At 41.7% G+C, this 25,911-nt stretch overlaps 1 protein-coding gene across 1 annotated transcript in view; it reads right to left on the minus strand.

Moving 5' to 3' along the window:
• Positions 1-25,911, minus strand: part of LOC149313455 (serotriflin-like) — a 44,798-nt gene that overhangs the window by 1,569 nt on the left and 17,318 nt on the right. The window contains exons 2-6 of the mRNA XM_089522494.1: positions 21,556-21,617; positions 20,157-20,261; positions 18,984-19,074; positions 8,733-8,878; positions 1,579-1,673 (exon numbers count right to left, since the gene is read on the minus strand). Coding sequence (XP_089378620.1) covers positions 1,579-1,673; positions 8,733-8,878; positions 18,984-19,074; positions 20,157-20,261; positions 21,556-21,617 — 499 coding nt within the window. The remainder of the gene's footprint in view (positions 1-1,578; positions 1,674-8,732; positions 8,879-18,983; positions 19,075-20,156; positions 20,262-21,555; positions 21,618-25,911) is intronic.

The raw sequence follows: 25,911 nt of genomic DNA on the forward strand, positions 1-25,911 counted from the left end.
AAGATGGTATACTGGAGAAGATATATTTTGTGCAGGCAGGCACATGGGGCAATAGGGAGATTTCCAAAGAACAAGAAATTTAAAGTCCATTTGAATCTCAACAGGGACCCCTCTTTTGCATTCCAGTATGTCTCCATTCCAGTGAGGTTACAGGCCTCTTTGTAGGCAGAGAACAATGGTTTCCTCAAGAAGAAAAAGGAGGAGCCTGCCTGAACAAAATATAACCTCCCCAGTATACCATCCTTACGAAGAATTGAAACAACATGCAGGCATCTGACTAACATCTCCAACAGTTTTTTTCTCTCTCTCCTGTTTGGTTTGTAACATCCTGCCTGATGAAGAAGCCCATGGAGCTTCGAAAGCTTGCAACAAGTATATTGTGCATTTCAGTAAGCCAATAAAGGCATCACTGATCGATTTTTGATACACACACACACACACACACACTGATATTCCACAGCTGGGTAAGCCTGAAAATCAGGACTAGCATTTGCTGTTATAGTTACAGATTTGTAACCTAGAGCTATGGATCCATAAGTGCTCTGTATTCAGTAAGACTACATGGTCTTACTATAAAACTACATAAATGCCACCCCATTCCACCTTATCAGCCTGCAGCTGGATTGGGCAAGGCTGGCATTTGGGGTATGGGGAGGATGGCATTTCGCATCCCCTCTCGCCAGTAACTAGGGATGCAACAATCAGAATCAGGCCCAATGTTGCAATTCCTCATTGCAACCTTGCCGTCTAGTGGGGGGGGGGGGACTGGAAATATCCCCCTCCTTGTGCCACAATTGGTAGCTGACTACCAATCTGTTGGCTGTTAAGATGAACTTGGAGGCTGGGCTAAGAGATATTAGTTATGCATATATAACTGAGTAGCCAGTATAGAATATCAGCACAGATTTAGGTAATAAATCATCCTCTGTGTGTTGTGGTTGGGGAACACACTCCTAAATTTCAAGAGTTCCATAATCCAGGAACAGCTATATCAAAGACTTGCTCAAACTGTGCTGTGGTGCTAGTAGACTGGTATGGGAAGAGTTCTTGCCTTTATTATCCTTATTAGTAAGGCTAGTCTTAAGCCATGGTTCTTTTATTTACATGATAATTAAATGTTTTTATTTGCCTACAGATTTTTTATTACCTCCAGTAAAAATATGGGATGTAATCTCATAAATAGTGTGATAATACATAAGAAACTTTAGATGTTTATGAGTGCCTCATTTCTCACAATGACTCACTAGTTTGCCTATGATACTTTAAAAAGCATGACACTTTAAAAAGTTATGACCCTACAGTGGAGGGTGCACAATTTGGGTTGCATTTCAGACAACATAGTATATTGAAGCCACATGTCAGACTGTTTGTTAAAAATCAGTTAAAAATCAGTTTCAAATAGTTGCTAGAGATTTAATATGCCACTCCTCCCTACCATTCATTTGCACCTCTTTGCACCCACAGATACATCTTTCTGATACATATTTTGAAATTGATGTATCATAACAACTCTATAGGTGTGGTGACATGGGGAGTTTTTGAACAGGGTGATCTAAGAAAGTTACATCCAAAACTTACCCAGGACAATAATGGCACAAGTATAAGAAAGGGAAAGTATTCTCTTTGCAATAACCAACTGCACATCCAACCATATACGTATTATGCCAAATGAGCTATAAGCATAATGGAAAAATATATGCATTAATTTAGTCATTCATTAGCTGTAATCAGTAAATCTTAATTATCCAACCCTAGAATTGTATGGGACCCAGTGTGATGTAGGATTCAGTGCTGGACTAACATTTTGGGGGACCTGGATTCAGATCCCAATCTCAGCCACAGAAATCCACTGGGTGACCTTAGGCAAGTCACACTTTCTCAGCCTTAGATGAATGCAAATCTCTTCTGAGTAATTTTTGCCTAGAAAATCCTTCTGTCATAGGTCAGTAATAGCTTGAAGGCACAGAACAACAACAACAACAACAAAGAATTGTATAGTTGATAAACAAAAATGAAATATGTCTAGTTCAGTCAGTATCTAGAATCTTAACCATGTAAGGCAAGGTTTCTAAGGAGTTTATCACAAGAAAGAGATTGGGAGTTTATCTCGAGAATATCCTGGAAAAACTGCATAATTACGCATAACGATTTCACACAACCTCACACAAAACCCACCGTTAAAGTGGTCACAAAGAAACATAAATGTCAGGATGTCAGAGACAATGCATTTCTGATATCACTTTATTTGTGAAATTGCGTGTGTTAATCATTCGTGCAATTACTTGTCATTTTCACTTCCTTTGCAGGATGCTTTAAATGTGCTTTAATCTCTTTTTAATGCCAAAATCAGCCTCGGTGTGATAAACTCCTCTATCTTTCCTACTTGGTCCCTTCTGGGAGAAAGGCTGCATGATGTCAGAACCGAAGAGGGTTTTGGTTCTGTCATTATGGATGAATTTGGGAAATGTATATATAAAGTATGTATTGGTTTTTTGGGGGGAGGTGTTGTGTTGTGTTGTGTTATATGTATTAGTCAAGTTTGAATTTTGGCGCTGTTTTCAAAGAACAGTTGGGAGGAGCATTATTACAGTAACGAGACATAAAACAAAAGGTTGTAATACAGCTACCAGGCAGAAATTAAATGGTTACATTGAAGTTACCAGGAACAAGTCAAAATGTTACATTGCAAACAGGTGGGGCTAGGTAGCTCCAGTCTATATAGTGACAAGAGGGCAGGGTAAGGAGTACAGATTAATGAAGAGCATTGGTAGGGAAAACAAAGTGCAGACAAATTACAGTGGATCACAACTTTTGAAGTTAGTATTTATTTTATTTTATTTTTTATGACTGGTATTTTGTTGTTTGGTCTAACATGCGTGTGATTTTCTTTCCTGAAATACAGTTCCAGGAATAATTTTTCTGTGCGTATTTTAAAAATAATATTCTGCTTAGGGGTAAGAGCAAATTAGATGTGTAAAGATGCTTCAGTAGTGGTGTGTGCTCACAATAATAACCTGAGGGAAAATAACTACAATTAAAAATTAGCAGGGTGCCCCCCCTCCACTTCAAACTGATTTTATATCCCATCTGATTTGGATTGTTATTGAATTGAAGTACTAGTTAGAGCTGATTGCCCTTGAGCCTGACCCACATCTATGATGGAAGTTTGGCCTGTTACAGACTGCCAAAATAATGTTGCTTCGAGTCTCTTTGGAGGTATGCTGTTTAAATGATGCATGGGTCCTAAGAGTCCGGAGGTCGCGCCAAAGCCACACTCCATTCCTAAGCACTGAAGTGCAGCTTTGGTGCAGCTTCCGGATTCTTAGGATGCATGCATCATTTAAACAGCATACCTCCAAAGAGACCCGAAGCAGCTTTATTTTGGCAGTCTGTAACAGGCCTTTGTGAATGTATCAAGATTCTCTGGACCCTGGGCCCTAGTGCTCAGGCTGAATGCTGTCTTGGAAAGTGTGTATATGTGTTTTTTTCTTCATTTATTAGACTTTATGTGTGTGGTTTTTTTATTTGAATGGCAAATTCTATGCAACTGTGATTGCTGCTTTATCAGTCACCAGGGGCTACTCCTTGTAATTCTAACTTCACAACCACCACCCCATGGGTTATCTCAAGACTTGGAACTGTCCAGACATGGCAGCCTTAGTTCACATCACATACCTACCTTGGCCCCAAAGGTGCTAGTCTGTCATTTATTTATTTATTTATTTATTTATTTATTTGTGTCAGTACCAATTATTTATTTATTTATTTATTTATTTATTTATTTATTTATTTATTTATTTGTGTCAGTACCAATCAGCTCTGTTCCAAGGATTCAGACAATAGTCTTGGTAAAAGGACAAAATACTTTACTGCAGACCAAGGACAATAGTGATCAGCTAGCATTTGTATTTACCTTTCTGCACTAGAACATGAAGCTTGTCTTCTTTGTTTTGTAAACTCTGTTCTCATCTTTTATTCTAATATGAATTTTACTGTGACTCCCATTCTGTCCCTCAAGTTCTCATCTAGAATTCACATCCTTGTTATGGGACTGTTGTATAAGCTATCATCTCCAGCCCTCTAGAAATTAGTTTAAAGTTCTCTCTATAAGATTTTGGCTTTTGCCAGAAACATTATTCTTAGTCCATTTATAACCATTTCCCCTGGGAAATGAAGACGATGGTCTCAGAAGTTAAACCTCTCCTGTCAACACTATTTGTATAGCCAGTTGCTAAAATGCAGTATTTATGTCCCCATGTGGTCATCCTATATTTCCCTGCTATAATTGTTCAGAATACCACCTATGCCTTTCACATTCCTGCCTAGGGCTTCATCGTCCAAAGGTGCTCTTTGTAGTGTTGTTGATGATCACATGAAACAGAAGAAAGAAGTACTGTTCTGTGTTCTTCATGAGCTTTGGTAGCTTGTCAGTGAAATCTTGGATACACACACCAGGAAGACACCAGCACACTTACTGATTCATCTTGTCTGGATGGCACAGAGTTCCTTCTCTACCCCTGAACAATGAATCCCCTAGTACCTTTCTTTTCTTTGTGTTGCAGTTGTTGGAAGCTGACTCCTTTCCTGGCTTGCAGTGTCTCTTGCTGCTGGTCTTCTGTTTGTGCCTCTTCAACACCATTATCAGGAAGATGTGGTGAGCGATTGCTTAGGTGGAGTGTTCCCAATCCCTTGTGTATGGTCCACTTTTGATGGAGACTGTCCTTCAAGGTGCTCCCTCAGTGTTAAAGTCCCCTTTGTTTTATTGGCAATTTCTTCTTGTTGGTTATGTAGGATCAATTCCCCCACCATTTTATACAAGAAGTCTTTGTGTTCTCTGAAGCTTTGAAGAATCTCAACACAGCAGCAGCAGTGCATTCAGGGTGACCAGATGTCCTAAGCATAAATGAGGGCAAGGCACCACAAAATGTAGGGCATTCAAGAAAAATGTAGGACATTACAAAATAAAAGCTAAAAACACTACTATTAATATAAATTCACGCTTCTTTTGTTTGTTGTTAACTGCCCTCGAGTCGATCTCGACTCATGGTGACCCTGCTGATGAGACATTTCCAAGACACTCTGTCCTCCACTGCTCTGCTGAGCTCCTGCAAACTCATACTTGTGATGTCTTTAATAGACTCCTCCATCTACCTTTCCTAGCATTACTCTTTTTCTCCAGTGATACATGCCTTCTCATGATGTGTCCAAAAGGAAACAACCTGAGTTTTGTCATCTTGGCTTCCAGGGAGATTTTTGGCTTGATCTGCTCCAGAACCCATTTATTTGTCTTTTTGGCTGTCTCACTCTTCTCCAGCACCATTGTATTATGGTGTCATCTGCATATCTCAGATTGTTGATATTCCTTCTTCATATTTTCACTCCTCCTTCTTCTGTGTGCAAGCCTGCTTTTTTTACAATATGCTCTGCATATAAGTTGAACAAGTAGGGTGGTAAGAGGCAGTCTTGTCTGACTCCTTTGCCGATTGGGAACCATTTTGTTTCTCCATGTTCTGTTCTGACAATAGCCTGTTATCCTGAATACAGATTCCTTATTAAGACTATCAGACATATTGGCACTCCCATGTCTTTAAGGGCTTTTTATAGCCTTTCATGATCTATGCAGTCAAAGGCTTTGCTGTAGTCTATAAAGCACATGCTGTTTTTCTTTTGAAATACCCTAGTGCACTCCACTGTGCCTCTTCCTTGCCTGAAGCATGCTTGGATTTCTGAAATTTCTCTTTTCATGTATGTTTGGAGTCTATGTTATAAAATTTTGAGCATAATTTTGCTTGCATGGGATATTGGTGCTATGGTTCTATAGTTGCTGTAATCTTTTGTATCTCCTTTTGTGGATGGGGATGTATATTGATAGTTTCCAGTCTGTTGGCCATCATTTTGTTTTCCATATCTGTTGGCATATGTTATTTAGCACTATAGTTGACCCTGTCGATGTGGATTGCAGCAGCTGAATTGGAATATCATCTGTTCCTGGTGGCTTGTTTCCTCCTTGACAGAAGGCTGAAATGTAGGGCATATCCTGGAAAGGGAAGGTGTCTGGTCACTCTGTATGTTGATTTTCTCTTCCAAGAGAGCCACCAGTTTGCACTTGCGCTTGCCCTTGCCCTTGCTGCAAGTATAGTCAGTGAGGATTTGTGGCAAGAAGGCAAACATTGCACACACTACAGATCTTTCTTCCTCCATATCTGCAGTTATTTCCCCCACCCAACACTTTTCAGACTGTAATAACTCTGATGTGACTGGCATTGGTCATAAGAGACGACGTTCCAAAGATCGAAGCAGCACGTATATAGAGCTAGTGGTTATTAGTGACTCACCAGAAGCCCTGTCCCCTTAGACCAGGGGTAGGCAACCTTTTTGAGCCGGGGGCCGGGTTGTTGTCCCTCAGACAACTGGGGGTCCAAAGCCAAAAAATAAATAATTAAATATTTTTAAAAATAAATAAATAAATAAATAAATAAATAAACCGGGACAAATGTAGGACAAAATTTTCAAATGGAGGCCACTTTTTTAAAAAAAATGGAGGACACGCGGAAAAAATTGCTGATTTTTTAAAAAATGTTAATATAAATGCATGTTTCTGAGGCTTCTATAGACAATTGCCCCACTTGCCCACCTCCTCCTGATAAGCCAAAGGTCCCAGGCCCTCACGCAAGAGGTCAAAGGCTCCGGCAGCAATCAGTGGCAGGACCAGGCTGGGGCTGGTCCCAAGGCCTTGCCGGGCCGCATCCGGCCCGCAGGCCGCAGGTTGCCTACCCCTGCCTTAGACCATGTGCTCAAGGACAGCACACAGCCAAAACAAGCAAACAAACAAAAATCCCTCCCACATGTTTTTTTTAAAAAGACAAACAGTCCACTCAGATATTAAGTATATTAAATATGAAATAGTACATTAAATAAGCATTGTTCTTTGAAATCCACTAAAAGACTGTAGATGAGGAAGTAGTGAATGAGTTATGGATGAATGGAGTGTCATAGTTAGGGTATAATTTAATTATGTTTGAATTGTTTTTGTGTGTTAACTGTCTAAAGAAATGGATGTCTGGAATATTAATGGGAGCTGAACGTTTTTGGAAATTGGGTATTACATGAGTTTGCCTTTTATTTTTTGAAAACTGATAATAATTTTTTTTTAGCAAAAAACTAAAACAACACAGTCAAGAATGATCCCCAAAACACCGCTCACCTTGTGCTCTCTCCTCAGAGACTGAACTTTAAAGACAGACGCAGAGTTATATAGTGCTAGTGGCTGCTCGTTCCGATCCCCAAGCAAGTCAATGGAATTCATCACACGGGGAAAAATTGGAAGTTTTTGCACAATTGCACAAATTGTTTTCTCACACAAAGTGCTGTTATCCTGTGCAGAATATTAGATCAATCTGTACTTGTGCGCAAATGTGCAAATGGTTTTCACATGATGGGACCAAATGTGCCTCCATCCTGATAATGATAAAAGCATGTGCATCCTGAAAAAGCGATCAAATGTGCAAATGATTTTCACATGTAGACAAATCTTTGTGTATGTGTGTTTCCCTCCCTTCCCTCAGCAGCTGTTTCTTTAAGAGCTCAAGCTAGTGGAGAAGGCTGAAGCGGGAGACAGACAGACACAGGAAAGAGCAAGGGGGAACTCAACCTTTTCTCTATCTCTCTCTGTCCCTTTGCCTCAGTAACTGTTTCTTTAACAGCTCTAGCTTAGAGGGAAGGCTGAAGTGATCCCCAAACTGTCTCCTTTATGGGATTTTGGATTTCATCTCCCAGAAGCCTCAGCCATGTTGGCTAATAGCCTAGGATTCTGGGAGCTGAAGTCCAAAACCCCTTAAAGGGGACAATTTGGGGATCACTGCAGCTGAAGCAGACAGGGGACGCAGAGAGAGAGGGGGGGAACTCAGACTTCACTCTTCACCCCTCCCCTCTGCCCTTACATCAGCTGTTTGTTTTAAGAGCTCTGGCTACGAAGAAGGGTGCGTACTTATTTTACTTATTCAGTTGCACTGGAAGTAAATTCACCCCAAAGAACCATGGGAAATCTGGCAACAAACACAAAAAGAGGGAGAATCCCATAACTAAACCGGAAGTAGCTTTCACACTACAGCAATTGCACAAAAAAGCGTATTCGTGAATGAAATGGAAATGATTTTCTGATATTTTCCCCACAAATGCTGATTTCCTAGTTCATACCACTTTCTTGTTGGATTCTAAGTGGTTTCTATGCAATGTTGTCTGAAAACCATTTGCGTCTGACCCTTTTAAACTTCCAATTTTCCTCATGTGATAAATTCCAATGAAAGGACACAGCCAAAACAAGAAAACGCCCCAAACAAGACTTCCGAAAATACAGATAAGGAGTCAAGGATGACTCCCAAAACATAGCTCACCTGCTGTGGGTTCTCTCTTTAATGTCTTAGAATTCATCCTGGTCTCAAAAAACTATACATTCTCAGTGTAATTGTGACTTGTTCATTAATTTAGTTACAGTATATCATGAATGATTCAGTTCTTGACCTGTTTAGCTCTGTTATCTAGAGCTTATAGTTTATATTTCTGGAACTGGATAATTAAATGTATAATTTTTCATCCCCATAAATTATTAAACATGTATAATAGTAGAAAAATTAACAAAGTAGTCTCAGAAAACCAAGTATTTACATAATCTCAAATATTAGTTTTATCCTGCCCCAAAACTCATGTAAGAAATATGGTGTTTCTGCTCATACCTGAGTATAGCTATAGATGTTTTTTTTGGGGTCAGTTGGTCCAATGCCATACTTGAAATGAGGCTTTGTACTGGCCCATGATTCAATTACATCTTTCCAGGAGCTGGCAGTCTTTGTTTGTGACAGTGTCTCCCCACAGGGAAAACCTATAATAAAAATAAATGTGGTTGCATATTCCAATTTCTACAGTGTGGCTTAATGAAGATTAAGCACTAAATTGCTCCAAGACTTTGGATGAATATAGTAATTAAACCACAGCCAAAAACATTATAGGCTGGTGTGTTGTCTCAGTAAATACTTAACGAAGGGCTCATTCCCACTTTCAAAATAATCCAGTTCGAAACTGGATTATTTTGAAAGTGAATTATCTCCAGGGCCATTTACTCCCCTTTGTCGTTCACATTAAGGGGAGAAAAGATGAAAAACGGCACGGAGAAAATGGATGGAGGAGGAGGAAAGAAAAGGAAAAAACCTTCTCTCTTTCCCTCTTTCTTTCTTTCCTCCTCTTCCTTCCCCCTTTCCCTCCCTCCCTCCCTCTCTCCATCCCTTCCTCTCTCTGCTGGCCTGCCTGCCTACATGGGTGCTGCTGGTGGATGGGTCCAGGTGGTGGCAGCGGCAGGTCTCAAGGCTTGGGGCCAGCCCTCTCCTACAGTCCTCCTCCTCCTCCTCCTCCGTTCTTCTCTTCCCAGCCGCCTCCTCCGGGAGTCCTCTGCCCCAGTAGGCCTCCTTAGAAGGAGGCCTGGATGGAAAGAGACAGACAGGCAGGCAGGTAGACAGGGAGGATGCAGAACCAGAGGACAGAGGACATGCATCTGTGCCTTCACAGTGCGCGTGCCTTCTTCCTACATCCTCTGATCCTGTGTCCTCCCTGCCTGCCTGTCTCTTTCTGTCCTACCGGGGCAGAGAACTCCCAGAAAAGGAGGCTGGGCAGCGGAGAAAGGTCCACCCTGGAGGAGGAAGTGGAGGAGGAGACTGGAGGAGACGCCCACTGCTGCCGGACCACCAGGACCCAGCCAGGTAGACCAGTGGAGGGAGGGTAGGAGGAGGAGGAAGGCATGGTGTCCCTCGGGGCCACTGCCACCTTTGGATCGCACAAAACCCATATCCCCGTAATTTCCTACTTCTGATAAGACATTAATTAAACAAATTAATTATTAAAATCATCCACTGAAATAGACAAAGACAAGTGAATGGGGCTACAGTGTAATCAGTGAGGTGGTAGATTCAGATGGTGGCCAAGTTTGTTATTCAGGAAAGGCCTGCTGGAAACTATCTGTCTTGACAGCCTTTTTAAAGCTGTCTAAGCTGCTAATATGATGGATCCCCTCTGGCAGGCCTTTCCACAATCTGTGAGAGGTTGAAGGAAAGGTCCTCTGGGTGGTTGCAGTCAACCAGGTCTTTATACGCTGCAATAGGTTCCTCCTAGAGGACCTGAGTGCATGGGGTGGATTGTATGGAAGGAGACGGTCCTGTAAACAGGTTGGACCAAAGCAATTTAGGGCTTTAAAGATCATAACCAACACCTTGTACTGCACCTGGAAACCAATGGGCAGGCAGTGGAGTAACTTTAGAATATGTGTTATATGGTCATTTCTGGTTTTTCCATTGACCATCCTGTCTGCCATGTTCTGAACTAACTGAAGTATCCGGATTAAGCACAAGGGTAGCCCCATGTAGAGCACATTGCAGAAGTCGAGTCGTGAGGCTACCAGTGCATGAACCACAGGTCCCCTGGTTCCAGGAAAGGATGCAGCTGGCATATCAGCCAAAGCTGAAAACAATCAGTCTTGACCATTCCATTTACCTGATTTGTCATTTGAAGTGATGAGTCTAGGAGCACCTCCAGATTCCTTTAAGGGGAGTGTGATCCCATCTAGGACCAGTTGACATATCTCATTACCTGGATTAGAGGCCCCTACTGTGATAACCTCTGTTTTGTTTGGATTCAGTTTTTGTCTGTTTTTTATCATCCAGTCCATTACCGCCTTAAGACATTCATTGAGAGGAGAGATGCTATCTGTAGTCAAAGCTATAGACCGAGACATGGAAAAATATCTGGGTGTCATCAGCGTACTGATATCACCCCGCCCCATGTCTCTGGATGATTTTCCCCAGCGGCTTCTCATATATATATATATATATATATATATATATATATATTTTGAATAGCATCAGTGACAGGATGGCTCCTTGAGGGACACCAAAATTAAGCTCCTTTTTTGAAGAGCGACTGTCCCCGAGCATCACCTTTTCAAATCTGCCTGAGAGGAAGGAGAGGAACAATTGCATGCAATGCCTGCAATTCCTAACTTTCTCAGGCATTCTAGAAGGATGTCATGATCAATTGTATCAAAGGCAGTTGTCAGGTCTAAAAGCACCAACAGTGTGCTTCCCGTGTCGATGCCAAGACAAAGGTCATCAGCTAAGGCAACCATGGCCATCTCAACTCCATATCCTGTCCTAAAGCCGGTTTGAAATGGATCTAGATAATTGGTTTGATCCAAGACAACCTGGAGCTGAAGGGCAACAGCCTTCTCAATCACTTTGCTTAGAAATGGCAGATGGGATACTGGCTTATAGTTGTTTATATCCAGGGGGTCTGAGGAAGATTTTTTTCAGAAGTGGCCTAACAACCGCTTCCTTCAAACAAGATGGAAATTGACCTTCCCTAAAGGATGCATTGACAATATCTCTCAGGAACATCATCAAGGCATCTCCACCCTGGACAGCCAGCCATGAAGGGCATGGATTAAGAGGTAGGGTTACCATATTCTGGATTATGCCGGGACATTCAAGGTTTTTGGCCAGTTTGAATGTCCTAGCCTGGGTTTATGACCAGTCCCGGCTCCCACCTTGTTTGCCACTGCCTCAAACAAGTGGCGGTGGCATGCGAGGCCTAGCTGCCTCACTAGGCCTCCCTGGGCTTGGATGGGGCTCAGGGAGGGGCCTCCATTGCCGCCTGCTATGCGGGGCATGGCCTCAACTAGCTGACTGGGCCCCAAGGAACAAGGCCTCCCTGGCAAGGCCTCTCCTCCAGTGGTGGCGGAGCCGTGCAGGGGCCAACCGTCTGCCTGAGGCTCCATGCCACATGGCAGGCAGTGGTGGAGGAAAAGCCTTGTTGTGGGGACCTCCCTCCTTGGGACCCAGCTGGCTGCCTGAGGCCCCTCGTGGCTCCTCTGCCTCTGGAGAAAGCCTTACTGCAGCGGCCTCTTTACTTGGGATCCAGCCGGCCGGCGGAGGCACCACACAGCTCCTCGGAGAAGGCCTTGCCAGCCAGCTGGGCTCTAAAAAGAGAGGCCGCAGGGCAAGGTCTTCTCCATAGGCGGAGGACATACAGCACGGCTACTCTTCCTCGGAGAAGGTTTTGTCAGCTGGCTGAACTCCAAGGAGTGAAGCCGTGGCAGCAAGGCCTTCTCCAGAGGCGGAGGATGCACCAGACGGCTTCTCTGCCTTGGAGAAGGCATTACTGGCCAGCTCCAATGAGAGAAGCTGCAGTGGAAAGGCCTTCTGCAGAGGCGAGGAGCCACGCAGAGCCTCTGCCGGCCAGCTGGACCCTTCTTATTTCTCCTCCTCTTCTTTTTTGTCCACTCTTTCTCTTCTTTCTCCCCTCTTCTTCTTCCCCTTTTCCTCCTCCTCCTCCTCCTTTTCTTCTTTGTCTTCCCCTCTTCTTGTTTTTCTTCCCCTCTTCCTTTTCTTCTTACCCTCTTCTTCCTCCTCCTATTCTTTTTATCTTCTTTTTTCTTCTTCTTCCTCCTCCTCCGCCTCCTCCTCCTTTTCTTCTTTCTCTTTCTCCTTCCTTTTTCTCCTCCCCCTGTTCCTCTGCTGCTGCTGCTGCTGCTGCTGTTGTTGCTGTTGTTGTTGTGTGCCTTCAACTCCTTTCTGACTTATGGCGAGCCTGCAGAGTTTCCTTGGCAAATTTGTTTGGGGAGTGGATTTGCCTTATCTTCCCCTGAGAGGCTGAGGGAGTGTGACTTGCCCAAGGTCACCCAGTGGGTTTCCATGGCCGAGCTGGGATTTGAACCCTGGTCTCCCATTGTCCTAGTCCAATACTCAGACCACTACATCATGGTGGACCCTCCACTGCTGTTGTGTACCTACAAGTTGTTTTCCACTTTATGGAGATTGTAAAGCAAACTTATCATGGGGTTTGCTTGGCAAAATTTGTTCAGAGGAGGTTTGCCATGGCTTTCTGCTGAGGAGGCTGAGAGAGTGTGACTTGCTTGAGGTCACCCAAGAGGCAGGGAAGCAAACCCTGGTCTCCAGAATCCTAGTCCAACACACAAACAACACAAAGCTTCATTCCCATTTTCTTCCTATCCAGGAAGAATGACAAAATGTCCTCCATTTTGAGCATGAGTGAGAAGCGTGAATTTATATTGCTTTTTATTAATGTTTTTGTCCTCCCTTTTTGAACGTCCTCCATTTTGTGCTACATCACATCCTACATTTTTCCTACACTTTGTCCTGGTTTTGTGGAAGGGAATTATGGTAACCCTATCAAGAGGGCATGTTGTCATCTGATTCACACTGTCAAGGAGCTTGCCCACATCCTCGGTACTCATAGACTGAAACTGATCCAGTATAATCTCTTCACGGCGTTGCTGGATACCTCACCAGTCAGTTCTGCTATAATGCCGGCATCCAAATTGGCTGTTATGTGAGGGATTTTATCTGCAAAATAGTTGTTAGATGCATCACAGTAGGCTGTTGTCGGCTTAAGCAATGGATTCTGAGGAGGTGGTATCTGGGTCAGCTCCCTTACCACCCTAAACAGTTCTGTTGGACAGGAATTTGCAGATGAAATATGTGCAGAGGAGAAAGAATTATTTGCTGCATACATTGTCACTCCATAGGAATGAAGAAATTGCCTATGACATGTCTTGTCAAATAAGAGTTGAGTTTTCTACCCACTGTGCGCTAGTTGTCCAGCCCGCTTCATATTTCCAAACTCTTTAGTGTATCATGGCTTACAGTTAGAAGTGGGTTGGAAAGGGCACCTGGGAGTGATTGTGTCAATAGCTTCGGTAATATCATTATTCCAGGTATTAACCAAGGCTTCCCAACCATTAAACCCTCTAGGGCTTTCTGGAATCCATCTGGTTCCATTAGCTTTCAATGGCAGACCATTCTAATTAGTCCTCCACCCCTGATGGGGTGAACAGTGGCTCTCAGTTCGACCTTGACCAGGAAATGATCCGTCCATGACAATGCGGTAGTATTGATTATCTCTGTCCACAGATGTTCCCGTTCCATACTAAAGACTATATCGAGGGTATGACCTGCACAATGTGTGGGCACAATGACCAATTGGGATAGGCCCATGTTTTTCATGGACTTCATAAACTCCCAAGCCGCATCTGTTAGTTTTGACAAACTGGTCTCGAGTGAAAAGTTGACGTCGCCTAGGGCTAACAGTCTGGGCAACTCCAACTGCAACTCTGAGACTGGTTGTGTCAGCTTGGTTAGGGAGTCTGTTAGACAACAGGGTGGATGGTAAACTAACAGAATTCCCAAACTATCCTTAGTCTTCAGGCTTAGGTACATGCACTCAAAATGATCTGTTTTCCAGACAGGTATCGTGGCCAAAGTAAGATTATTTCTATGGACTAAGGCCACTCTACCCCCTTGCCCACTTCCCATTACCTGCTCGCTAACAGAATACCCGGCTGGAAGAGCATGCGCCCAGGTGATGGTGCTATTGTCTCCCAGCCAGGTCTCTCTGAAGCAAGGCAGGTCAGCGTTCTCATCTATGAGACAAACTTTCATTCTGTTTCTGCCATACTTTCATTTACCTGCACAACCTTGATTGCTGCTCCCAGATAATTCCCAGATAGACATAGTTGTCCCTTGTTAGGGAGACCTCCCTTCCAACTGTTCTCTTTCTCCACATTCCCTGGTGTTGTTGCCATGCCACCGTAGCTATTCACCTTGATGGTATAAAGAAGGGGGTCACCTCTTGGCTCGGCGTCCTAGCTGCTGGTGAGCCTGCTGTTCCTGGGGTGGGGGTGGAGGAGCGGCTATTATGACCTACCACTCCTCTCCACACCCCCTCACGCTACTGTTGCACCACTAGTACAATGTGCCCTGCTTCCTTAGCTGCTGCAGCGCTGCTGCAGTCCAGGTGTTCCAGGGGGCATTGGGAGCCAGCTTTTAGAGCTTGCTGCTTTCCCGGCTCACCTCCTTAGCTGCTGCTGCACCGCTGCAGCCCAGGTGTTCTTTTTAAAACTATTTCTTAACTTGCTAATCTAGATTCCATGCATTCTTATATTATTTATTTTAGGAAGTATCTCCATTGGTTAATCTACCAATAATATAACAGTTGCTTATTTAATAGATACACATATACAATTTCAAAACAACAAAGAAGGAAGAAGAGTAGCAAGCAAAAAATAGGGATACATAAGAAATCATTAACTATATATATATATATATATATATATATATATAGTTAATGATTTCTTATGTATCCCTTCCTTCTTCCTTGTTTTGAAATTATATTTCTGTTTTTTCCCCTTTTTTCTCCAACTAATATACTCCCTTCACTGCATTTTTCCTGAAATCAAGAAAGAATTTTTATCTTTCTCCCGCCTTCTTAAATATTTTCCATATCTTATTTAAATAATTATATATTAGTTGTCAATCATTATTTATATTGTTTGCTTGCTTCTCATTTAGGATTTGAGTTAGTTTATCCATTTCGATTGCATCAAATAATTTTAATAGCCATTCATCTTTATCGGAGACATGTTCAGATTTCCATTTCTGCACTAGGGCTACTTGCGCCATAGTAATCATGTAGAAAAGCAATTTCCCAAATTTAGTTTCTAATTCTTTGTCCATCATGTTCAACAAATAGGTTTCGGGTTTCATTTGCATGTTAGTATTTAAGATATCATTAATTGTATCATTTACCATTGTCCGATATTTTTTTACCTTACTGCACGACCACCAGCAATGATAAAAAAATCCTATTTCCTCTTTACACTTCCAACATAAATTACTAGTGTTTTTATACACTTTTGAAATTTTTGCAGGGGTCAAGTACCATCGAAAGTACATTTTGTAGCAATTCTCTTTTAACGATTGTGACAATGTGTATTTTAATGTTTTGCCCCATGCATTTTCCCATTTGTCTAATTCTAATGAGTGTCCTATGTTCTTTGCCCATTGAATCATCCCTTCTTTGACAACCTCTCCTTCCATTTCTGTTTTCAGGAGGGAATTGTAGAGATTATTAATTAATTTTTTAGAGTCTCCAATTAAAATTTTACTTATTTCAGAATCCTCAGTCTCAAATCCTGCTGTTTTGTTGTCGATTTTATATCTTTCTCTGATTTGTCTATATGGGAACCAATTTATATTATATCCTTCCTCTCTCAATTTTTCTTGTTGGTCCTGTTTGTCATTTTAGTAGTGATTTATATGTTAGCCAATTCTCGTTATGTATCATCTTTCTTCTTTGAAGGGCTTCCTGTGGGGATAGCCATAATGGTGTTTTGTTTATTATTCTAGATTTGTATTTTTTTCCATGTTCTCAACAGTGGCTTTCTAATATGGTGGTTATTGAAGTCTGTTACATTTCTCTTTTCCATTTCCTGTCCAGGTGTTCCGGGGGGCATTGGGAGCCAGCTTTTAGAGCTTGCTGCTTTCCTGGCCCACCTCATTAGATGCTGCTGCACCGCTGCAGCCCAGATGTTCTGGGGGCATTGGGAGCCGGCTTTCAGAGCTTGCCGCTCTCCCAGTGCACCTCCTTAGTTGTACACAGCCCATATCCTCCCAGGCAGCCTGTCTGCAACCTGGACTTCTCCTGTGGCTTTTTTAAGAATAGGAAAAATCTCATTCTTGAAAAAGCTGCAGCAGAAGTCTGGGTTGCAGACGAGTTGTCTGGGAAGATACAGACTGCCTACAGCCTGGGCATGGTAAGTATGATAATACACATTTTCAGCTTTTAGATCCTGCATCTCTCCCAGGGGGATTTAAGGGTGTGACAATCTCCTCAGTATAAGGCAGCCACTTATGTTTTAAATAGTATTAAAATATAAGATAACAAAAATCATTATTTGTTGCTCTTGGTATTTACTGTTCTCTGGGAAGGAATGATAATATACTGGAGGACAGACCTGCATGACATGAATTATCCTATTGTCCTCAGCTGCAAAGAAAAGGAAATCCCAGTAGCTGAGCTAGCTTCTCAGTCTTATCATCTGTACATGAAATGGGAAGATGCCATTATAGATAGTAAAATGTTCTGGCCAGCCCATTTAGGAATCATGTCTGTGTATATTTGTATTTAAAATTATAGCAGATACAGGGGCTTACAGATATATCTAGGGCTGCCTTTCTTTCACTCTTGAAGCATCCATTCCTTTACTATGTTGTTAGGATGTTAGGAGACCTATAGGTTACAACAATAGAATCAAGGGGCCTGATAGCAGGCAGAGGTCAGTGTGAGGAAGACAGAATTGATGTCAGAGGAAAAAACATAAAACTTAATTTATTAAAATAACTGAGGAATAATAGAATTTTAGAGTGGGTAGAGGCCACAACAGGCATCTAGTCCAACCCTCTGCTATGTGCAGCTACAGCACTCCTGATAGACGTCCACTGAACTGTTGTTTAAAGACCTCTAAAGAAAAAGAGCCCACCACCCTCTGAGACAATCTATTTTACTTTTAGGTTCCAAGACCCTAATCGCATGAGAAAACAAAGAAATTGAGAGAGTAGTGCCTTTCTCTGTGCCTTACCATATGAAGTCATAGTGCTTAAGTTCTCTTCCCGTGGAGACAGTTGTAAACATCTTTTTTTCTAGTTAGAAAAATATGTTTGACAGAATACACGCTTTCCACCTGTGGCAAGAGCACTTAAGCATTTTGATGTCATATGGCAAGGCACAGAGAAAGTCCTTACTCTGGCTTTATTTCCACTTTATTTTTTTATGCGACATAGCTCTTAAAGTTTAGGTGGAATTTTTTTTCTTGTTAATTGAATTCATTGGTTCATGCTTTAGTCTCTGGAGCAGCAAAAAAGAAGCTCACCCCATGTTCTATATGACAACCCTTCAGATAGTTAAAGCTGACCATCATGTAATGAAAATGTATGCTACAGTTTATTTTACACAGTTATTTTGAAAAGTGCTACAAGATCCCACACTATCATCATCTGCCAGTCTCCAAGCTAAGCATTTGCAGTCCCCTAAGTCATTCCTCATAAGGCTTAGTTTTCAGACCTTTGATCATCTTGATCATCCTTCTCTGGACATGTTCCACTTTCTTTGGACAAGTTCCTTCTTGGGGGGGAAACTATGGTGATTAGAACGGGACACAGTATTCCAGGTGCAATCTGACCACTAGAGACCGGATAGTTTCTGTTACCCCTCCTTCCAACTTAAATATGCCCTGTTGTTGTAGTTTCAAACAGTGACAGAACTGCTTGGTAGGATCATTTCTATATGAATCATGTTCAGAATTAAGGAAGAATAATTTTGCAACAACAAAGTTCTTTCTTTTTTAATGGAGGGAAAATAAAAATTCTGCCCTTCTCATCAATAATGTTAAATCCACTCTTTTGGGCATTTAAAAAAAAATCCCCCCTCTCTTCCCCAACTGACCCTCATTCTACTGCCTCAAGCCTGAGAAACTGGAATATTTAATGCAGTGCTATTTAATCCTGCATGTTGTCATCCCTGAGAAAAAGTTCGCTGTTCCTGACAGAAAAGAAAAAAAGGAATCATGCTTTTGTTGGTTAGTTTAAAGTGAAACAGACCACCCCAAAAGGATGGATTAGGCCCACACTGGAGTCCCTCGCCCCGGAATAGTGGCAACCACATGCACATGGCCCCAGTCAATCCGGTCCATCAGTGTTGTTTCAAAGTGGCTTCTGAAAAGGAGTGGATTTGTAATGATCCTTTTCAGGGTGACTTTTCCAGGTTGGGGCAACTAGGCAGCAGCTTTTGGGTGGCTTGGGGTGTATGCATCATATGATCGCCACAGCCCCAAGCTGCCTGGAAGTGGGCTTTTGGCCCATCTGTTTCAGACAAATGAAACTCAAACTGTATCAAATTAAATTTAAAAAAATTTAAAAAGGGGGGGAAAGGTCTGGAATAGAGTACACAGGATTGCTCAGTCCTGTGCTTCAGGAGATTTTCTGCTCAGCATTCTCCAGTAGGTATCTTATTGTAATTTCTTATAATATAATTATTCCAATAAGTGTTAAATTCACTTTCATGCCTTGTAATGCATAAACTTAACTTACCATCCACTGTTCGGTCTTTTACGGGACTGATTCTGAATTGACATTGACTGACCCATCTTCGAGCACTCTCACTAGCTTTGTCACTCCATACCTTAACAAAGAAAGGAAGGGAGGGAGGAAAGAAGGAAGATTTTGCTGTAACATCATAATCATCGGGTGAATAATGTATGCTATTTTCCATGGCAACAAGATAATAAAATTTAAAAATAATTGTAAATCTTAATAAAGCTGCACAAAGATGAAACAACCCATTAATAATTCATACTAGGGCACAGCAACCAAATACTGGCCATGGGTGTATGTGTCTTCAGATCACCTGTCAACCTAAGGCAACTCCAGGAATTTAACAGAGTTTTCTTTTCTTTCCTAGTCCCAAGCCTGTTACTTTTATAGGTCACTGATTTGGGCTAATTCCATGATTCTCATGACCTAAGAATCCTCAATTTTTCCTGATTTCCCAACCCATTCTGTGCAATGTGAGGCAAAGCAGACAGCCCAAAAGGAACGGCCAAAGGCCACTCCGGCCATGATTGTAAGGAATACTCAGAGGTGGTTTGCCATGGCCTTCCTCTGAAATATAGTCTAGCCCTTTAGCATTCTTTGGAAGTCTTCCATCCATGTACTAAGCAGGCATTAAAAGATTGTGATACTCTTAGTGGAGGCATCTCCTCTATCCTTCCCAATAGCTCCTGTAGGGCAGGTAAGTGTAAAAGCATCAGGAAGGCAGGTGTGTGTGTGTGTGTGTGTGTGTGTGTGTGTGTGTGTGTGTGTGTGTGAACTTATGGTGACCTCATTTTTTTTGTTTTTTTATTTATATACCGCTATTCCAAAGATCATAGCGGTGAACAGCAAGTAAGCTAATTAGCAAGTAAGCTAATTTGCCCCCAACAATCTGGGTACTCATTTTAGCGACCTCGGAAGGATGCAAGCCTGAGTCAAGCTTGGGCCCTTTTGCTGGTCTTGAACTCGCAACCTTGTGGTTTCGAGTGAATGGCTGCAGTACAGGCATTTAACCACTGCGCCACCAGGGCTCCATAGGGTTTTCTTAGGCAATGAATACTCAGGTATGGTTTTACCAGTTCCTTCCTAGAGCACCTGGTATTTGTTAGTGGTCTCCCATCCAAGTCTTAAGTAGAGATCATTTAAAAATATTTAGTAAGAATTAGATCTTACCATTTTCATCATATTCCGGGCAGTAGGCTGCACCTCTCTCCTGATAGCATTAAATCTGTCAAGAATTTCCTTCTGATGTTTCGGAGCCATTTTACTCAGTATATGCTAAAGGTTGTTTAAAAAAAAGGTTATCCAGAGATTTTTTCACTTCAAAAACATTTTCCTTCCATTATTCAGTTGTCATTTGAAGAGATACCTGCCCCTTGATGAACCTACTTGCTTATTGCACTGTACAGGTGCAGTGGCATCAGGTCTGGCTCCATCTCTGAGCTAGTAATCTTTTAAAAGTAACATTTACAAGCTCAGCTCCAACTGGTAGTCTTATTTCTTTTTTTAAAAAAAACCTCTTCCCTTGCACTCATGAAAAATGCCAAGTTACATCTTTAAAATATAAATATATAGTATTTGAAATATAAAAAACATTCACATATGTATGACATACAAAACCTGTTTATGGACCTTATCACACTAGCGAGTTTTCTGCAACAAACAGGAGTTAAACAGGATTTAACCTACATTCGAATTTAAAGTGGACTTGTAAATTTGGTTAGTTTTTCACAGCGAAATAATGCAAAGTGCAATAAAGTGAAGTTAATCTGCAGTTAAAGTGGAGGAAACCAGCAGCTTTTCAAATTTGGAACTCAACCAAATTAGAAAAGCTTCTGATTTCCTCCTCTTTAACTGCAGATTAATTTCGCATTATTTCACGTTAACTGTGACGTCATGTGAAAAACTCCAGGCATTTCCGGGTTTCCTTTGCGTTATATCGCTATTAAATCCCATTTGCCTGTGGGATCTTGCTACCGTGATAAATCTCTGTGTAACCTATATATCCATTGATTTTTAATTCAATTCTTCCTTTTTCAAAACAGAGCATACAGCAGGCTGTGCTCATTCTTGAAGAGATCAGTATTTGCAGTAGATAATGGTAGGGTACTGTAGAAGTATTAAGAGGAATACTCTCAGTTGAGCATTGAAGCCCATTATAATGTTGGGTGTCCAGGGTCTGTCTTCCCTGAAGACAGAAAACATGATACCCTCCGGTTTAAGAATCTAGCTTTGTGCTTACAGGGAAATCCTTACTAAGTGAATATAACGTATGCATCTTCCCTTTGACTAATGCCTTTCACCTTCTCTCATACAACAGTATTTGGGCTGTTCAAAACCTAGTTTTGAAAAACTGCTAGGAACTATACAATCAAAAGGATTAGTCACACAAGGCTGGGGTCTTTTGGTCTATAATTGTCAAATGATTCATTTCAGAAAATTGCTATTAACTTTGTAGTAAATTATCAGAAAACCATGAGCCAAATACTGTAACTACATATTAACTCACATCTGTCTGATCAATGAATGCCCTGCTGATGGTGCTCTATTTTAAATTTTTATGAGCCAATACCTGTCCAAGAGCTTGTTGCAGAACTACAGCCAAGGGAAGAAGTACTGTTGAAAGAAGCATTTCTGGAGAAACAGAAACAACCAACAAATGTGATTAGAATTTACTCTGGCTTAAGGTTGCTTGTTGAACCATAAAGCAAGTGGAAACATGTTTACTAGTGCTTCATACCTGCTGTGTTCAATGGTACTTATTCCCTATTAGGGATACATAGAATTGAAACATTATAGTAGATTCTTAGAACAGTTTGTCTCCCACTGAAGACAGCTTTGGTCACTACTGTGTAATGATCTTGATCTTGTCCACAGTTTCTCTATGTTTAATTAATGTGCCGACTTAAATTTGGGAGAACAGTGACGAAACCAGAGACAAATGTCAGTTTTATACTTATGACACCTGACCCATTGGAGAAGATCTTCACCAAATAGCAATGACAACATTTTCATTTGAAAAATATATAAAAAGAAAAAATAATGTTTTACCATATTCAAATATTGCAAGTCAAGTTGTTGCTATTATTATTATTGCTATTATTAGCATTGTTTATATTATTATTATATTTGTATAATGCTTTCCATCAAAATTAGAACTCGAGGCTTACAGCACAGTACAATTAAAAACTTACAAAAATGATAATTATAATAGAATAAAACTATTTCAATATTAAAACAGATCATTTGTTTAAAAATAGAAACAATTAAAAACATAAAAGCACTTAAAAAACATACACTTCAAAACAGTACAATACCCCCAGGATGTTCTTTAAAAACTTTCTGTTTTAAAAGCCTGTCTAAGCATAAAGGTCATATCACATTTCTGCACTACACTCTTATAGTGCTGCTATTCCACTATTAGTGCTATGGCTGCCTCTGGTTGCATTCTGGGATTTGCAGTTAAGAGAGGGGAATTTAGAATTCTCTGCTGTAAGGCCTCACTGAACTACAAGCCTCAGAATGCAACGGGAGACAGCCAGAGTGGTTAAAGTGGAATAGCAGCACTATAAGAGTGTAGTGCAGAAATGTGGTTAGGCTTCCAGCAGAAGGACAACAAGGAAGAAGTCATTCTGGCTAAGCTGGGAAAGGAGTTCCAGAGTCTAGGGCAGCCACTGAGAAGGCCCTCTCTAGCATCCCCACTGTGCTTATGGAAGTGACAAAAGGGCCTCTCCTGAGGATTTTGCCAGGAATTGGACCAGAAGTCACTAGAGTTGTAAAAAGATAGTTGTGCACCCCAGTTAACAATCAGTCTGTAGCTCTTTAAAATAATAGAATTGGAAGAGACCACAATGACCACCCAGTTCAAAACCCTACTATACAGGATCACACAATCAAAGCACTACTGACAGATGACCATCTAGCCTCTGTTTTAAAAACTCCAAAGCAGGAGACTCTACCACACCCTGAGGGAGTGTATTCCATTGTCGAACAGCTCTTACCTCCAGGATGTTCTTCCTAATATTTAGGTGGAATCTCTTTTCATGTATTTGAATTCACTGCTTCATGTACTAGTCAATATGTCACCCCTTCAAATAATTAAACACAGATTTCATGCCACCACATAACGTTTTCTTCTCCAGGCTAAACATGTGCAGCCCACTAAGCCATTCCTCAAAGGGCAAGGTTTCCAGATATTTCCCCATTTTGGTTACCCTCCTTTGGACACACTGCAGCTTCTCAATATCTCTCTTCAGTTATAGTGCTCAGAACTGGATATAGTAGTCCAGATGAGTTCTGACCAAAGCAGGATAGAGTGGCACTATGAATTTCTTCAGTCTAGATACAACACTCCTATTGCTGCAGCCTAAGATCATACTGGCTTTTTAAGCTGCTGCATCACACTATTGACTCATGTTTAGTTTGTGGTTTACTAAGGGGGTCTACAGACCTTCCTGAAGGGGTGGTCTGCAGCTGCCCCTTTTCACGCCGCATTGGGGCCACGGCAACCTCATGCAGTGACTCCAATTTTGTCATGAATCCCTTTTATTCATGCATTTATTCATTTAGGGATTCATGGCATACAGCTTATAGGTTTAAGGTTATATTAGGGTTAACATAGGTGTATTACAGATGCGCGTAAAGTATGACAAGGGGAAATGCAAGGTATTACACTTAGGCAGAAAAAAAAAATAAAATGCACAGATACAGAATGGGGGACACCTTGTTTGAGAAAAGCACATGGGCAAAGGATCTAGGAGTCTTAGGCCCTGTACAGACAAGCCTGGAGACAGAGCCGTGGCATTGCATCCAGATGACGCACACCCTGACTCTGCTCCCAGGGCACCATGATGTTGTGTGCTGCTCCACAGGATCATGGTGTTCCTCTAGCGTTAAAGCACCAAAGCTTTTTTGCAGCTCCTTTTTACACCCTCGAAAGGCTAAATTTCTCAGGCTCCCAGTTTCAGCCCCTCTTGCAACTCAAAAGGCAGTACTTTGAAAAAGGAACAACTTTTATTGAAGAAGATACATGCAATAGAAGTGACTTTTTTGTCAGGAATGAGGAAAAGCATAAACACATTGTTTTTATAAACGCATAAAGTAACCCCACCCCATTAACCAAGAAAGCAAATTAATTGGACATCTCATTTGCATGCAGGAATGTTTTCCCACCTTTTACTGTACCACCTCCTCCCTACCGGGATTCTGGCAAGTTCTCTAAAACAATTATGTTCTCAGGCATCTTATCTTTTTCAATGCACCTGTGGCCTTGAATCACTGATCTTAAAGTCACAACTGAATAAATAAATATAAAAACTTAACAGCATCTAGGTTTACCTATAATATCAAACCCCATTATCCCCAACACAAAAATAACATCATATAACAATATAATGAAAAATAACATCATAACACCACATAGCTATGTTCCCCCTCCCATCACAGAGGCCAGTCTCTAGCCCTTTGAAGACCAAGCCTCTGCTGGAAGGGTAACTCCCCCACATTTCAATGTTAACAAACAAGTACATTCTTTAACAACCACTCTAACTCTTTCTAGCACTTTTTAATAGCCCATATAAAATCCAACATTTAAACCAACCCTAGTACGTTGCCACAGCATTGTAATGGTGGCGCCCTTTCTACATGAGTGCCGCCATTATGACGTCACGGCCGCGCCGCCTCCGAATGGGGCAGTGCGGATGTGATGTCTTGGCACTGCTGAAGGGCACTTGTGATGCCCTTTCAGGGGCACCAGAAGGAGCTCCATTTCGGAGCTCCTTTGGCCGCACATATTGCTGGAGGCGCTTTTAAGCGGCCGTGCCAGCGATACAAAGAGAAAGGTGCCTAGTGGCCCCTTTCTCCCTTTCCCCGCCGCTGTCAGGGTGTCCTTGGGGCTTTTGCTGCTTTCCCGAGGTCTGGAAAAGTGGCGGATCGTGGCCTCAGGCTGCCGCTGTGGCAGCTGAGGTCCCAATCCGTCGGGGAAAGGGTGGGTGCAGGCCGCCCCAAAGGGGCGGTCTGTATCCCACCATTGAAAACTTTTGATAGAGTGGAATGGAAATTTCTTTTTGGAGTATCTATTGATACCTACGGCTTCACAATCAATTTTCAAAAATCTAAGATGATATGTCTAAATAACACAGCCATACAACATATGAAATTGCAAAATCTGACAATTTTACAATTACAGCCAGCAGGATTTAAATATCTTGGGATCATCATCACAAAAGAACAAAATCAGTTATTATCTCGTAATTACTAAATTGTTGAGAACCAAACTTAGAATATGGAAGTAGTTGAAATTATCCTTATTGGGTGGTATAGCCTTAGTTAAGACGTTTCTCACTCCCTGATTGTTTTTTTAAAAAATAAATTTCATACCATATTTATTAGTCCTAATCCACCTAAATTTAGATCATGGCAAAAGTTAATTAATGACTATATTTTTAATAAGAAAAAAACCAGTTTCATATAATCGACTCAGTATAATGGTTGTACAGAGGGAGGTCTAGCAATACCCAACCTTAAACTTTGCTTTCAGGCCTTTCAACTAGTTCAATTCACTCACCTTATTCAAGAATCAGATACTACCAGATGGGTCAAACCTGAAATTTGTGATATTGGGCTGGAACAGACGGTCCTGAAGGGGCAGCATGTGTGGCAAACACATTCTGTGGCCCCAAACACATGCTGTGGCCCCGATCTGCCTTGAATTGGGCCCAAAAGGAATGGATATGATCCACTCCTTTTTTTGCTGGGGAAAAGCTAGCTTTGCCAGTCGAGCCATAGCCCTATGGCAACTTCATGATTTTCTGGCAGTATGTGGCGTGTAAACGCTGCACTGTCAGAGCATCACGAAGCTGCTCATGTCTGAGCAGCTGGGTGGCTTCAAGCCAGCTTCCCAGGATCATCAGGACATACAGTGTCTAAA

Source organism: Sceloporus occidentalis, unplaced genomic scaffold (genome assembly GCF_023333645.1).
Source record: "Sceloporus occidentalis isolate IW3139 unplaced genomic scaffold, rSceOcc1.0.p SCAF_4, whole genome shotgun sequence".
NCBI lineage: Eukaryota > Metazoa > Chordata > Lepidosauria > Squamata > Phrynosomatidae > Sceloporus > Sceloporus occidentalis.